At 39.0% G+C, this 13,535-nt stretch overlaps 1 protein-coding gene and 1 pseudogene across 1 annotated transcript; both read left to right on the forward strand.

The window, feature by feature from the left end:
- Window positions 1-297: 297 nt before the first annotated feature.
- LOC118713198 lies at window positions 298-1,423 on the forward strand (annotated as a pseudogene).
- A 9,875-nt stretch (window positions 1,424-11,298) lies between these two features.
- On the forward strand, window positions 11,299-12,222 carry LOC118713523 (olfactory receptor 2D3). Its single transcript, XM_036428153.1, has one exon. The coding sequence runs from the start codon at window positions 11,299-11,301 to the stop codon at window positions 12,220-12,222; it is 924 nt and encodes a 307-aa protein (XP_036284046.1).
- The last annotated feature ends 1,313 nt before the right edge of the window (window positions 12,223-13,535 follow it).

A 13,535-nucleotide genomic window follows, 5' to 3' on the forward strand; every position in this document is an offset into this window, starting at 1 on the left:
AAAAAAAAAAGAAGAAGAAAAAAGAAAAAAAGAAAAGTAAAGTAAACTAGAAAAATGGGGGGCAAAAGGAGGACAATCCAGGAGAACTCTATATTTCTTAAAATCCAACAAAATGTAAGCTAGCTTCAGTAGGAACATAAGAATAGAAATTTTAGACATTTAAGTGTCTTAAATGTTTACAAGAAGTTTTTTTAAGCAAATTAATTTGCTTTTCCAAGGAGATCGTCACTTTCAGCATCGGGTGCTTCATCGTCAACGTTTAATTGCTGCATTTATTGTAGACAGGAATACACATCAATGAGCGCAAAAGACCAAACCTATCTTACTGAATTCATCTTGCTGGGCCTCTCTTCAGATCAGCAGACCCAGATCATGCTGTGTGTGGTATTTCACGTCGTACCCGCTGACTCTATTTGTAAATCTCATCACTGTGCTAATACACCATGATTTACAATTTCATGCCCCATGTACTTTTTCCTTAAAAAACATATAATTTAACTCTCTCTGTTTCTCTATAATAATTGTCCTCCAAATGCTATTCCATTTGCTGGTAAAGGAAGAACATTTCCACCGAAACTGGTTTGGCTCAGTGGTAGAGCGTCGGTCTGTGGACTGAAAGGTCCCAGGTTTGATTCCAGTCAGGGGCATGTACGTTGGTTGTGGGCACATCCCCGGTAGGGGGTGTGCAAGAGGCAGCTGGTCAATGTTTCTCTCTCATCGATGTTTCTAGCTCTCTATCTCTCTCCCTTCCTCTCTGTAAAAAAATCAATAAAATATATTTTAAAAAAAGAAAGAACATTTTCTTTGCTGGGTACTCAATTCAGATGATTTTTTTTCCCTAGTAGCTGGAGGTACAGAGAGTTCCCTCCCAGTAGTGGTGGCTTATGACCATTATGTGGATGTCTGCAAGCCCCTTTACTATTCCACCTTCATAATCCAGAGGGTTTTTCTCAAGCTGGTCATAAAGTCTTAGGCCAGTGGCTCATTTTTGTCTCTAGTAGACACAGCTTTTACTTTATGTATCACATAATGGGAATAGAATGTAATTAATCATTATTTTTGTGAACCTCCAGCAGTCTTAAAATTGACTTCAGTAGAAACCTACTAAGCTGAAATGGCCCTCTTTGCAATGGGTGTTGTAATCCTTCTAGGTCTCCTCTCCCTTATCCTGGTCTTCTATCGGAATATTATCTCCACTGTGATTCAGATACAGTAAGGTGAGGGAAGGCTCAAGCCCTTTTCTACCTGTGGTTCTCATTTCCTTGTTTACTTCTCCTAAGGCTTGACCACATTTACTTACATGCATCCAAATTCCAAAAAAATGAATGGAGGTATACAAGAGGCCTGCATGTTTTATTCAGTCATCACATCCATTATGGACCCATTTATTTACAGCCTGAAGAACAGGAACAAGCATTTTTAGAAAATAGTTGGAAGATCAAGCCTCTCGGAGACAATCCTGTATAATAAAAGTCTTATGTGCTAAATGTCTGGTCATCCATTCAACCAATCAAAGCATAATATGCTAATGATGTGCTAAAGTCACTCAACTGCTTGCTATGATGCGCACTGACCACCAGGGGGCAGACACTCTGATCAGTAGGTTAGCTTGCTGCTGGGGTCTGCAGACTGGGACTGAGACCGGCTGGACATGCTCCAGAGCCCTCCCATGGTCCTTCCTGGCTGGCCAACCTCCTGTGTCCCTCCCTGGCCCTGATAGTGCACTTCTGGGGTCCCTCGGCCTGGCCTGTGCCCTCTCACCATCCCGGCTGAGAGCCCCTCACCCCCTGAGTGCACAAATTTTGTGCAGCAGGCCTCTAGTTATATTTATATTGATAAAGAGTTGTAGAGATGAAGCCATTCCAAAGTGATTTGACATATTTAACAATGTTCTCTCTGAACTGTTTCTAAGGTGATACATCAATAGGGGTCATGAAAGTACCCTGGTATATCTAAGATGTTTTTAAGTTTGATTACTGCACTTTTCTCAAACTTCTTTGTAGTTGTAGCTCACCTGCCTCAAAAGAAAAAGCTTTTTTGATATATTATTAATCTATTTGAAAAATATATAAATATTAAAAATATTTAACATTCTTCATTTACACTGTATTTTATATTCACTAATTGATTTTCACCCAGAGACATTACCTTTGAGTTCTAAACTCCACATCTTGTCAAACCCATCTGTCAATATTACCTCTAGCCATCCACAGACCTTGGAATTCTAACTGATGTCAATATGCTAGATGCTACATTTCCTATCAGAAAATATCAAAGATACCTTGAAGCTCTGATATGGAATCTTATTTTTTATTCTGTAGAGTCACAAAATACTGCTGTTGTCAATTCAGCCACACCTGGGGGAGCTGTTAGCACATAGACAATAATCTTTCATATATCACACACTGCTTCATTTCAAGGACAACTGCAAGCTTGAGGAAACAAGGATTGAGACATAGAACTTTCAGGGTCAGAAACTCCTGTGACATAGCTATTTCCTTTCAGACATGTTCTCCCCTCTTCTGCAGGCTTGTTTATGCCAGTACCCACTAAGTTCTCTTTTGAGGGGAAGTGAAAGAGAATGGATGACATGTGAGAACTAACTCCAGAAGTTGGGTGTTGTTCTGAGGGGTGACATGGCCCTTTTGTTCTTTTCAAATTACCAGTATAACCCTTTGTTCTGGTAGAAGCACCACCAGGGACCTACCTGTAGCTTTTCACCAATATTCAGCATATATACTGCCCCACCCCAACCCCCAATATTTTATTAGTGTTTAGAAATACTACCAATTCCAATTCCTGCTTGTGGGGCCTATAAGCATGAAAAGCATAACTGGGACCATCACTGTCTTGCCCATTTCTACTCATTTTTCCTAGCAGAAGTCCCATGACACAAACATATTCCATTATTTTGTGCTTCATTACATATATTCCCTGACTCGTCTCACCTCATCTGCCATGGAGCTTTTTGAAGGGATTATGTCATATAAAGATAGTGATGTTTACCACAGCCAAACCCTCCTTCCCCAAAGTGAAAAGAGTATGGGAGCAAATTATTTTTTTTCCTGGAACCATCTCAACTTTAAATTCTACTCTTACTTCATGACCTTCTCTTAAGGCACATGTGTCAACCACAAGGCTCGCGGGCCAAATCCGTCCTGCCAGGCCTTGCAATGTGGCCCGCACCGCGCTGTCATCACTGCACTCCGCTGCGTTTCCATCACAATGACAGTTTATGACTGTTCAGTAAACCATTCGGCCCGCGATTTAGGCTGGATTTTAGATTTTGGCCCCTTCTCTGATTGAGTTCGACACCCCTATCTTAAGGCATCTGCAAACAGATTGTGGGTGAAGGCATGCGCCAGAGAAAATGAGAAGGCCCCGAGGAAAGTCAGGCTTGCCATGTTGACTTCTGGCTGCTGCAGCTTCAATGTCCACGGCCTGTTCTGAGGAGCTAATGCTATTAATTCTATGATGGTATCCTTGCAGAACTGCATGTATCATGCATAAGAATGATTCTGCATGGAACTGTGGGCAAAACTACAATAGATTCACTATGTACATGTGATGTGTATTGTTTTCAGATTATGTGGACTAGTATGCATCTATACAAGAAAAAAAAAAACTGTTCATGCACTAAAGCTTCTTTGAGAAGCTCTGTTATAGATAACAGCAATTTCTTTTAGACATGCTGCTGCCTCATTGTCACCAGAAAGGGGCGGGCTTGTAGTGTGTGGGTTCTTTGTGCAGGAAAGATTTCACAACAGCCGTCCAGGCTATTTTGAATAGATGTTTATTAAAGCTGGAGACAGTGAAACAAGGAGGGCTTAGGAGAGAATCTAAGTGGGGCTGCTTTGGGTTTCTACAAATATTAAGTGAGCTAAGGCAGGGCTGTGGTTAGCTCACTGAGAAGTAAAAGTCACAGTGACACGAGTGAACCAAGGTGGGACTGTGGTAACCTCATTGAAAAGTCAGAGAAAAGGTTGCCTTGGAGGTTAGCCACAGGTTCAGGAACAAGCTGCTGAGGCCTATTGCTCCCCTGGTTGTAAGTCTCTTGGAGACACTTAGAATGTAGGAGAAAGGTGGGCTTTCTCCTGAGGCAGCTGTGCTGTTTTTTGTTGTTGTTGTTGTTGTTGTTTTTGTTTGTTTTTTTTCCCTTTTCTCTTTTGCAGATAGAAATCTTAGAGGAGATCTCAGGGGTGAGTTTCAGCAGAATATTCATCAGCTTTCCAGTTTTTTTTTTAATATGTTGATGTACCAAATGAGCACATAAAGGAATAAAGGTCATTTTCTGGAAAGCTTTGCCTCTACCTTGCATTTGTTTGGTTCTAATTGTTTTGTTGTTGTTACTTATCTCCCTGACTTCATCCATCCTTCAGTTTGGCTGGCACTAATTGGGTCTCTGTTATCTATCTCCCTGACTAAGGTGATTTAAGGAGAAGAGGTGTAAACCTTTTGCTCTCTGGTGTTCTTGGTTAAGGAAGATAAGATCTTGTGATTCACTAGATGGCTGTAAATTGCTTGAATTGTTTGGCCCTATTTGTCTAACCATCTGTTTTCCCTTTTCCCACTATTCAAAAAATTTCCTAACATCTAACTATCCTGTCTCATCATGACCATTCAAACAGAAGCTCACCTTTCCACTTCCTCTTTCTTTGAATTTAAGTAGCAGGGAAGTCATAACACATAATTGGAATGATCTTTGAATTATATAAAAACAATGTAACTGACCTCAATAGGAAAATGGGGGCATCAACAGAGTAAGAAAACAGATACTGACAGATATTTGTAAATGACTGGATGCCACACTATATTAATGACTGTGCAGTAGAGGCTAGATGAATTACTACATCAATAGAGAAACTAACAAGCTCCTGAAGTTACCATATTCTGGGAACAACTTGTTTTCTAAAGCAGTGTTTTTCAACCTTTTTTGGGCAAAGGCACACTTGTTTCATGAAAAAAATCACGAGGCACACCACCATTAGAAAATGTTAAAAAATTTAACTCTGTGCCTATATTGACTATATATAAAGTAATTCTCTTGAATAGGAATCAAATAAACACAAAGAAAGTATTTTATAATTACTTTATTATGAAATATTAAGTAAACAAAATAGTGAAAAATTATAAAATTCTTGTCTTGTCTGCACCTACGGCACACCAGGCAACATCTCGCGGCACACTAGTGTGCCGCGGAACAGCGGTTGAAAAACGCTGTTCTAAAGCAAATAGTATTCAGTTTTCAAAGGAAATAAATTTTCTTTTTTTATGCCCAGGTTGTATTACTGTTACTTTGTATTAGATCTACTCATAAGACATTGATTTCAATAGCACAATTTGAGTTCATTTATTAACTAAATATTTACTGAGAACTCTTCTAGATGGTAAATATATATTGCAATGAAAGAAGTTCAAAATTCCTATCCCCATAGACTTACACCAGAAGAAGGTGGTAAATAAATAAATTTATAACATAATATATCTGATAGTAATAAGTGCTATGAGAAAATAAAATCAAGGAAGGGTGGGTTGGCATTTTAAGTAGGTGGTTAGGAAAGTCCTTTCTGAGAAGTTGACATTTAAAGTTGAAAAAAAGGACCAATCAAGGAGAGCTTTGGGGGAAAAGGGACCAGGCAGAGAGTACAGAGTCTAAATGGCTTGGATCAGAATGAGTTTTTTGACATCAAGGCAGAGAAAAGGTCAGATTGGAAGGTGATGAGTGGACTGGGAGAGGACAATGAATGAGATCACAGAAACAGGCAAAGACTCAAGTGGGATCTTTGCATCCATTTCCTGGGGCTGCCATAATAAATTATCACAAGCGCTGTGGCTCAAAACAACAGAAATTCATAGTTCTAGATGCTGTTAACGAAAAAAAAAACATTGAAACCTGTAAAGAATTTTTTTGTGAGTTAATTTGAGCCAAAATTGTCGACACGTGCCGGGAAGCAGAACCTCAACGGATTGAGATAATGCTCCGGAGAACGGCGGGTTACATTTCTATATTGCAATCAAAGGAAAGGGACGTAGTTGAGTTACATGAAATTCATTGGTGATAGATTAGGGAGGTGGGACAGAGCGAAGCGGGGAAACCTCTGGGATAGGGTAAAAGGTTAAATGATGGACATGAGCTTCTTTCACAGAGATGGATACAGGATACTCTAACGTAATTAACAGTTGACAATTAACTTGATAACAATAACAATGAGGAATGTCTCGAGGCCATTTGTTGTGCCCTGAGGGGTCCGGGGTAAAAGGAAGTTACAAGTTACCCAGACATCTCGCAGATATGTTATCTTAGATGCAGGAAGGCAGAGGGGCTCAGTAAAAGATCAAAGTTGATCTTTGTCAGGTGAAATCTCTGGGACGTGACTACCTACTATAACTTGTTAGATATTTAATTTTCAAACCATCTCTTGTGGTTATCTTAGGTCTCTGGGTTTACAAGACCGCCACACAGGCCTTCCCTGAGCTTGTCAGGTTGGCTTGTGGATCTTTTCTTTCACAATGCCAAAAGTCTAACATCAAGGTATCTGCAGTCTGTGCTCTCTAAGCCTTCCTTGTACCTTCCAGTTTTGTATTCCTTGGCTATGGCAGCGCAGTCCAGTCTCCACCTCTTTCTTCACAGTGCCTTCTTTCCTCTGTCCTTGTTTCTTCTCCTCATCTTAAAAGGACATCTGTCACTGGTTGAGGGTCCACCCTCATCCAGGATGATCTTGTCTTGAGATTTTCCTTAATTACATCTCCACAGACATTTATTCCAAATAAGGTCACATTCTGAGGTTCCAAGTGGACATATATTTTTGGATGATACAATTCAACTAAGGCTGTAGCCTTAGAAATCCTAAAAAAGAGATTGGTTCTATTTTATGTTCAATAGAAAGCCATTCTGATATTATACTTTTAAAAGGTCACTTTGAGTCATTGTGTGGAGAATGGATAGTAGGTAGAAAAGCATGGAATCAAGAAAAGCAATCAGAAGGTCTCAGTAGTAGCCCAGGGGAGAGATGACCATCTAAACTAGGTAGAGAAGTGGAGAAGCAGAGATGGTAAGACATGTGGGTTGATAGCATGTACAAGATGAAAAAAGAGAGAAAGAAATATTCCTACTAAGTCTTTGAACTGAGCAATTCTGTGGATAATGGGAAAGACTCAAAAAGGGGGTAGTTTGGTGGGAAAATCAAGAATTCTCTTGTGCGCTTGCTCATGTGGTGCTTGGTTCACACAACACTTAGTATTTGTCTCACTACAATAAAGCCCACATTTAAACAGCCCATGTGTCTTGAGCAACATCATGGATTTCTTGCTTTGTTTGTTTGATTTTCCCCATTAGCAATTAAAGCATTTTGAGTACAATTGCAGACAAGAGTTTTGAAATCCCCTGGCTTCATCCAGACAATGGAGACTATATTGATGTCAGCTGCCTTTTGTGTTAGCATCATTATTGAAACACTATTTTAAAAAAAATTTTGACAGAGTACCTGGAGACTCCAGAGGTCCTTAGAATGATTTGAGAAATTGTAGTGTAATATCTGGCATCAGATAACATTCAGGTATTTTAGTTTGTGATAGAAATTAAAAAAAAAAAAAAAAAAAAAAAGGCCCCAGGGTATCTCTCCTTGTAGAAAGGTTAAGAAAAAGTTAATAGCACTGATTGCCCCAGGGGATTCCCTGTTAACAATGGCTCTTAGGACCTCAGGTTTAAATACTTCCTTCTAGGAAAATCCTCCACCCTGGTTCCTTGGTGAGTTGGGGATTTTAATAAAATGGTGCTCCTTGGCTTGGGATAGACTAAGACTCAGCCCAGATGATGTCCCAACCATCAGTTTATTTGGTAAACTGTAGTAGAGTTTGCCTATTAGGATATGAATAAGCAAACTGCAGAAACCACACCTTCCTTCATCCATTAACTTAACTCTTCATCACTGACCCCGTGGTCCGGGGTTTGCCTCCTGCCAGGCCACCAGGTGAGTGGGTGGGATGATGAGGGGGAATGAATCTTTTGAGAGAGTCTGAAATCTTGATTCCATTAATCTGGAGTAGGCTTTGCCTTTGATTTTCCATTTGGCTTCTATAGAGAATATGTGGGGTTTTATTGTTGTTTGTTTTGTTGCTTCTGAGATAATAGCCTCAGGAATCCCGTTCTGCAGTTCCTCTGGTGAGGATTAAGCTATGGATCAGGGATAGCAGAGTGCCTGCAAGGATTGTGGACACCTATTGCCTCTTCTTTTGCATTAAAAACTAATCTGCCAGATTCTCTTCTGCCTCTTGCTGTCTCAATGCTCTCCATTCAGGGATTTCTTCCTCATTCCTTTTAGTCACTCGTGTTTGGACACGGAGAATAGGCTGGAATGGATAAAACCTGAACTTTCTGCCCCAGGGTTCACAGATAGGATCTTCTTGTGGTCAGGAATCCCTGGACGGCCACACAAGGCTGTGTGAGCATGCCAACCTGTGTGATACCAGGCATCTGGTATCTGTCCCCTGTCACACTGAACTAGCCCTTCTTCATTTGGATGCCACTGATAGTCAGATCATTCACTCTCTTTAACCTGGTGATTGATCCTGGGATTTGTTTGTTTGTTAGTTTGTAAGAGATCATTTATTTAGTAAATCACAGAGGTAGAAAAAGTAATTCCCAAAATAAATGGGCTTAGGAAACAAGCTATAGAAGTAAAGGAAGGGCCTTTGGAGCTTGGAAATGAGGAAGCTAATGGTAAGGTGTCTGGGGCAGGGAGGTGGAAGGGAAAGGAGAAGGGAGGGGAAAGGTATGCGCATGCTCCCAGGAGTGAGAGCACCTACAAATAAAGTTTCAATCCTGGGGTTTTCTAAACCAAGATCCTTCCAACCTCAGATCAGAATTCATATCTCAATAGCAAACATAGTAACCTTTTCTCACATTTCTCTTGAGAGAATGAATGTGTTGGTGTGAAGTGTTGGCATGAGTCTATTTATTCAACTCACTTGGAAACCCCTTCTATGTGTCAGGTGATATTGCTATACAGATACTAGAGATAAGTGATACACACCTTACTGCCTGAAGAAGCAATTCAATCCAAGGAGACAAATACTTAATCCCATATTTAAAAGACACTGTATTACCTATCACATTTGGTCTTCACATTAAATTTTCCTAGCAACACACTGCTAGTTCCCAAGAATGGACCAAGAGCTAAAGAATGCAAAGGGTAAAAATAGTGAGGATAAGCATTTTCCTAAGCCAAACACTGGAGCCATGTGTTACCATACTTTGTCTTTAACAACTCTTTTCATTATCTTGCAGTTACTTCTAGATCATGATCTCACTATCATGAAATATTATATAGTATTATGAGCTAGCCTTTGCTGTCCTAAATTCTTTAAGTGGTTTACATTTTATTTAATCTCTAGATAAACATTATGGGACAGGTATTACTTATGTCATTACTTTACAGATGAGGAAAGCTAGCCACAGAAAAGCTAAGTAATTTGCTGTTGGTTGCCCATTAACTAGAAATCAGGATTCAAGACCTTCAGTTTAGCTGCAGACTTCCAATCAGTGAGCTATGTATGCTCTCTCCTTATAAATGAGGCAGTCCATGCTCAGTGGACTCTCACTACAGGAGAAATGTCTCTGGAAATACACAGACACTCCAAATACACATGTACACATAAACACCCCATTCACACTCCATTTAAAAGATTATAGTAACATCACACATAGTCTGATGGTTAGTTTTTCACTTACTAACCTGTCATCAAACTTGATAAGTCATCAAACTTGGATGAACAGCATTTTAAGTTTCACCTAAAAGGCAAATCAATCTCATTTGTTTTAATGTGCATGTTTTTATTTCGTGTTTATTATTCAGTTTTACTTTTTTTTCTTTTACTTATTTTTTGTGAATTGGATACTTAAATCCTTTGCCCACTTTTTGTAATGTGTTATATGTCTTTCATTATTGATTTTAAGAGATCTTTATATGTTAGGAATAACTTTTTTTCCTATTAAATATTTTCTTAGATTTATTTCTTTTAATTTTGTTTATGGTGGTATCCACTAAATAGAAGTCTTATTTTTTATTTGTCAATTACTTCATCTTACACCAGATCACATTTCTTATCAGTTATCATAGGCTTGAAATTGGCTCTTTTTAATTTTTAAAAAGATATACAACCAGATTGTCTTCAAATAATCTTTATCACCTTTCTTAATATTTGTTGTTGTTTTTTCTATTCTCATAGGACAAGACCCCTCAAAAAAGTTTTAAAATATCTGTTAAAATATGCCTGACTGTTATTTTTATGCTTACAGAGAGTTCTGTCATAGCAGATTAGCTTGAAAACCCTTAAAATTGAGAATGTCTTGTCTTCAGGGAGTGAGTGTGGGGAATAAGCATAGAGAATTAGGTGAAAGTTTAACCTCCTCTACAACCAATTTTTGATTAAGAAAGAAAAAGAATTGCAGGCTACAGAACAAGTGAGGAAGGCTTAGAGGAAACAGTTTGAAAATTTCTCCGAGTCTTTTGTTTCATCATCTGTATACTGTGAATAATAACTACCTCATATGAACTTAAAGAGGATGTAAAATAAAAAGTAAAGAATGTAAAATAAATATTAATAACTATTGGCACCAGAAAAGTGTCCAATACATGATATATAGTACTATTGTTGCCAAGGGCCTTATACAAGCGTGAAGAATAGATGAGGGCATGTTTAAAAGATGCTACTAAATGCACTGACCAATGAAGCAGTTGTTTTTCTTGATGTTTCTCAGCACCCTCTTCACATTGAAAGCAAATGACTGGTTAAGGACCGAGATTACAGACTACTATACCTTCCTTTAAATTTTCATTTCTTGCTTAGAGTATTTCTTTAGAATTATTTTGTAAATATGATGAAAAAAAATCAGCCTTCATAAATGCTATCATACAGTTTAATGCACAAAAATCTAATTGGCTTAAAGCAACATCCATTTGTGTGACTCTCAAACATACAAAAAAGGAAGGATGCACTGTGAACACATTAGAATCTTTTCAGGACTATGTGTTAGTCCTACAGCCTATGCAGGATAATTTATGCCCCTCTGATGCTAATAAAAAATTCAGGAAGAGAGAAAATAAAAAATATATTTTAATTGTCAGAACTGAGCAAAAAGAGAAGTCTATCTTCTAACATTTGATAGCTGTTAAGAATGAAGATCAATAGCCTAGTTTTACATACTGTTTATAAAATATCTAAGTTACACAGATTTTTCAAAAATAACTGAAATGTTTCTTTTCTTGGTGCTTCCTATAAACAGTAATATAAATACTCATGGGAGAAGAAAACCAAACCTATGTGACTGAATTTATCTTCCTGGGCCTTTCACAGGACCCACAGACACAAGTCCTGCTCTTCTTCCTTTTTCTGATCATCTACCTGCTGACTGTGCTGGGAAACCTGCTCATCATTGTGCTCACTCACATGGACTCCAGACTCCACACACCCATGTACTTCTTCCTTAGAAACTTGTCTTTTGCTGACCTCTGTTTTTCCACTACTACAGTCCCCCAGGTGCTAATCCACTTCCTGGTAAAGAGGAAAACCATTTCCTTTTTTGGGTGCTCAACACAAATGGCTGTTTTACTTCTGGTTGGGTGTACAGAGTGTGCTCTGCTGGCCGTGATGTCCTATGACCGGTACGTGGCTGTCTGCAAGCCCCTGCACTACTCCACCATCATGACACATTGGATATGTGTCCAGCTGGCTACAGGGTCCTGGGCCAGTGGAGCGTTTGTGTCTCTGGTGGACACCACATTCACATTGCGTCTGCCCTACCGAGGGAACAATATCATTAACCATTTCTTTTGTGAACCTCCTGCACTCCTAAAGCTGGCTTCAGCAGATACCTACAGCACAGAAATGGCCATCTTTGCAATGGGTGTGGTCATCCTTTTAGCTCCTGTCTCCCTGATCCTTGTCTCCTACTGGCATATTATCTCCACTGTGGTCCAGATGCAGTCTGGGGAGGGGAGGCTCAAGGCTTTTTCTACCTGTGGCTCCCATCTCATTGTTGTTGTCCTATTCTATGGCTCAGCAATATTTGCCTACATGAGGCCAAACTCCAAGATAATGAATGACAGGGATAAAATGATCTCTGTCTTCTATTCTGCAGTGACACCCATGCTGAACCCCATCATTTACAGTCTGAGGAACAAGGATGTCAAAGGGGCTCTCAGGAGAGTGACTGCAAAATAGTCTTTTTGAAGGTAGGGATCTTTGGTTCTGATAACAATTTTAGAAATATGGAGAAAAGTGATTTTGTTGTGAACTTGTCCCATTTCATTCCATCCCTCCCCTTTTTTTCTTTCTTCTCCTATCTCTTTTTAGATAAATTCAAAAATATTACCTATTCAAAACATAGGAAAAAAATATAAAAAGGGGGGGAAAAAAGAAAGGAAAGGTATAAAAAGAAAGGAAGGAAGGAAAAATGGAAGGAAGGAAATAAAATGCAGATAAGCAAGCAGTCACTCTCTCCAAGCCCATATAAGCTAATAAGCAAATTAAAACAAGTAGACATACAACTATATATAAAAAAAGCACAAAATAAACAAATAAAAGTATCATAAATATGATAAATGCATTTCTGGCAAATGGAGTCATTTCCTTCATTCTTGCATGAACTTATTAAAAATATTTTAAAAAATATATTTTATTGATTTTTTACAGAGAGGAAGGGAGAGAGATAGAGAGCTAGAAACATCAATGAAAGAGAAATATCAACCATCTGCCTCCTGCACACCCCCTATTGGGGATGTGCCCACAACCAATGTACATGCTCTTGACTGGAATCGAACCTGGGACCTTTTAGTCCACAGACCGCTGCTCTATCCACTGAGCCAAACCGGTTTTGGCTAAACATATTTTGAATGCTTATTATATACCCCAGCTATATTTCTAGAAACTTGAAATATGAATTAAAAAGTCTTCATGGTATTATGTTTCTAACAACATGCTATTATATTTCAGAAATTTAATAATTTATGAAATTTAAAAGAGAACACATTTAAAGATAGAAAATGGTAGAATTGTTCTAAGAGTATGCATAACAATAGGAAACTTGTGAAATACAAGCTGAAAGGGGTTCAATCAAGATGGCAACATAAGTAAATGTTGCTCACATCCTCCCACAACCACATAAAAATTACAACTAAAGTACAAAACAATCATCATTGAGAACTGCATGAAGTCTTATAACTAAAAAATAAAGAAGCAGCCACATGGAGATTGGTAGGAAGGGCAGAGTTGCAGACTAGGCTGGTCAAATACCCATGTGTAGTAGCTAAAAACTTGGAGGGATATATCAGTGGTCTAAATGCCCCTGATAAGCAAGTGGTCCCAGCCCCTCACCAGGCCCCCAGTCCAGGTTTCCAGCCCCTGCAATGAGAAGTCTTCATAACTTCTGGCTGCAAACACCAGCACAGACTTTTGGCTGAGTGAGACAAAATGGTGCCAGAGTCCCAGGTGTTCCACTTAAAAGGCCCTCACAGACTCATGCACTCTGGCTCCAG

The sequence above is a fragment of the Pipistrellus kuhlii genome, unplaced genomic scaffold (assembly GCF_014108245.1).
Source record: "Pipistrellus kuhlii isolate mPipKuh1 unplaced genomic scaffold, mPipKuh1.p scaffold_m20_p_9, whole genome shotgun sequence".
NCBI classification, from domain to species: domain Eukaryota; kingdom Metazoa; phylum Chordata; class Mammalia; order Chiroptera; family Vespertilionidae; genus Pipistrellus; species Pipistrellus kuhlii.

Coding starts and splice junctions, on each gene's coding strand:
- LOC118713523 (XM_036428153.1), top strand. CDS start 11,299: ATGGGAGAAGAAAACCAAACCTATGTGACTGAATTTATCTTCCTGGGC.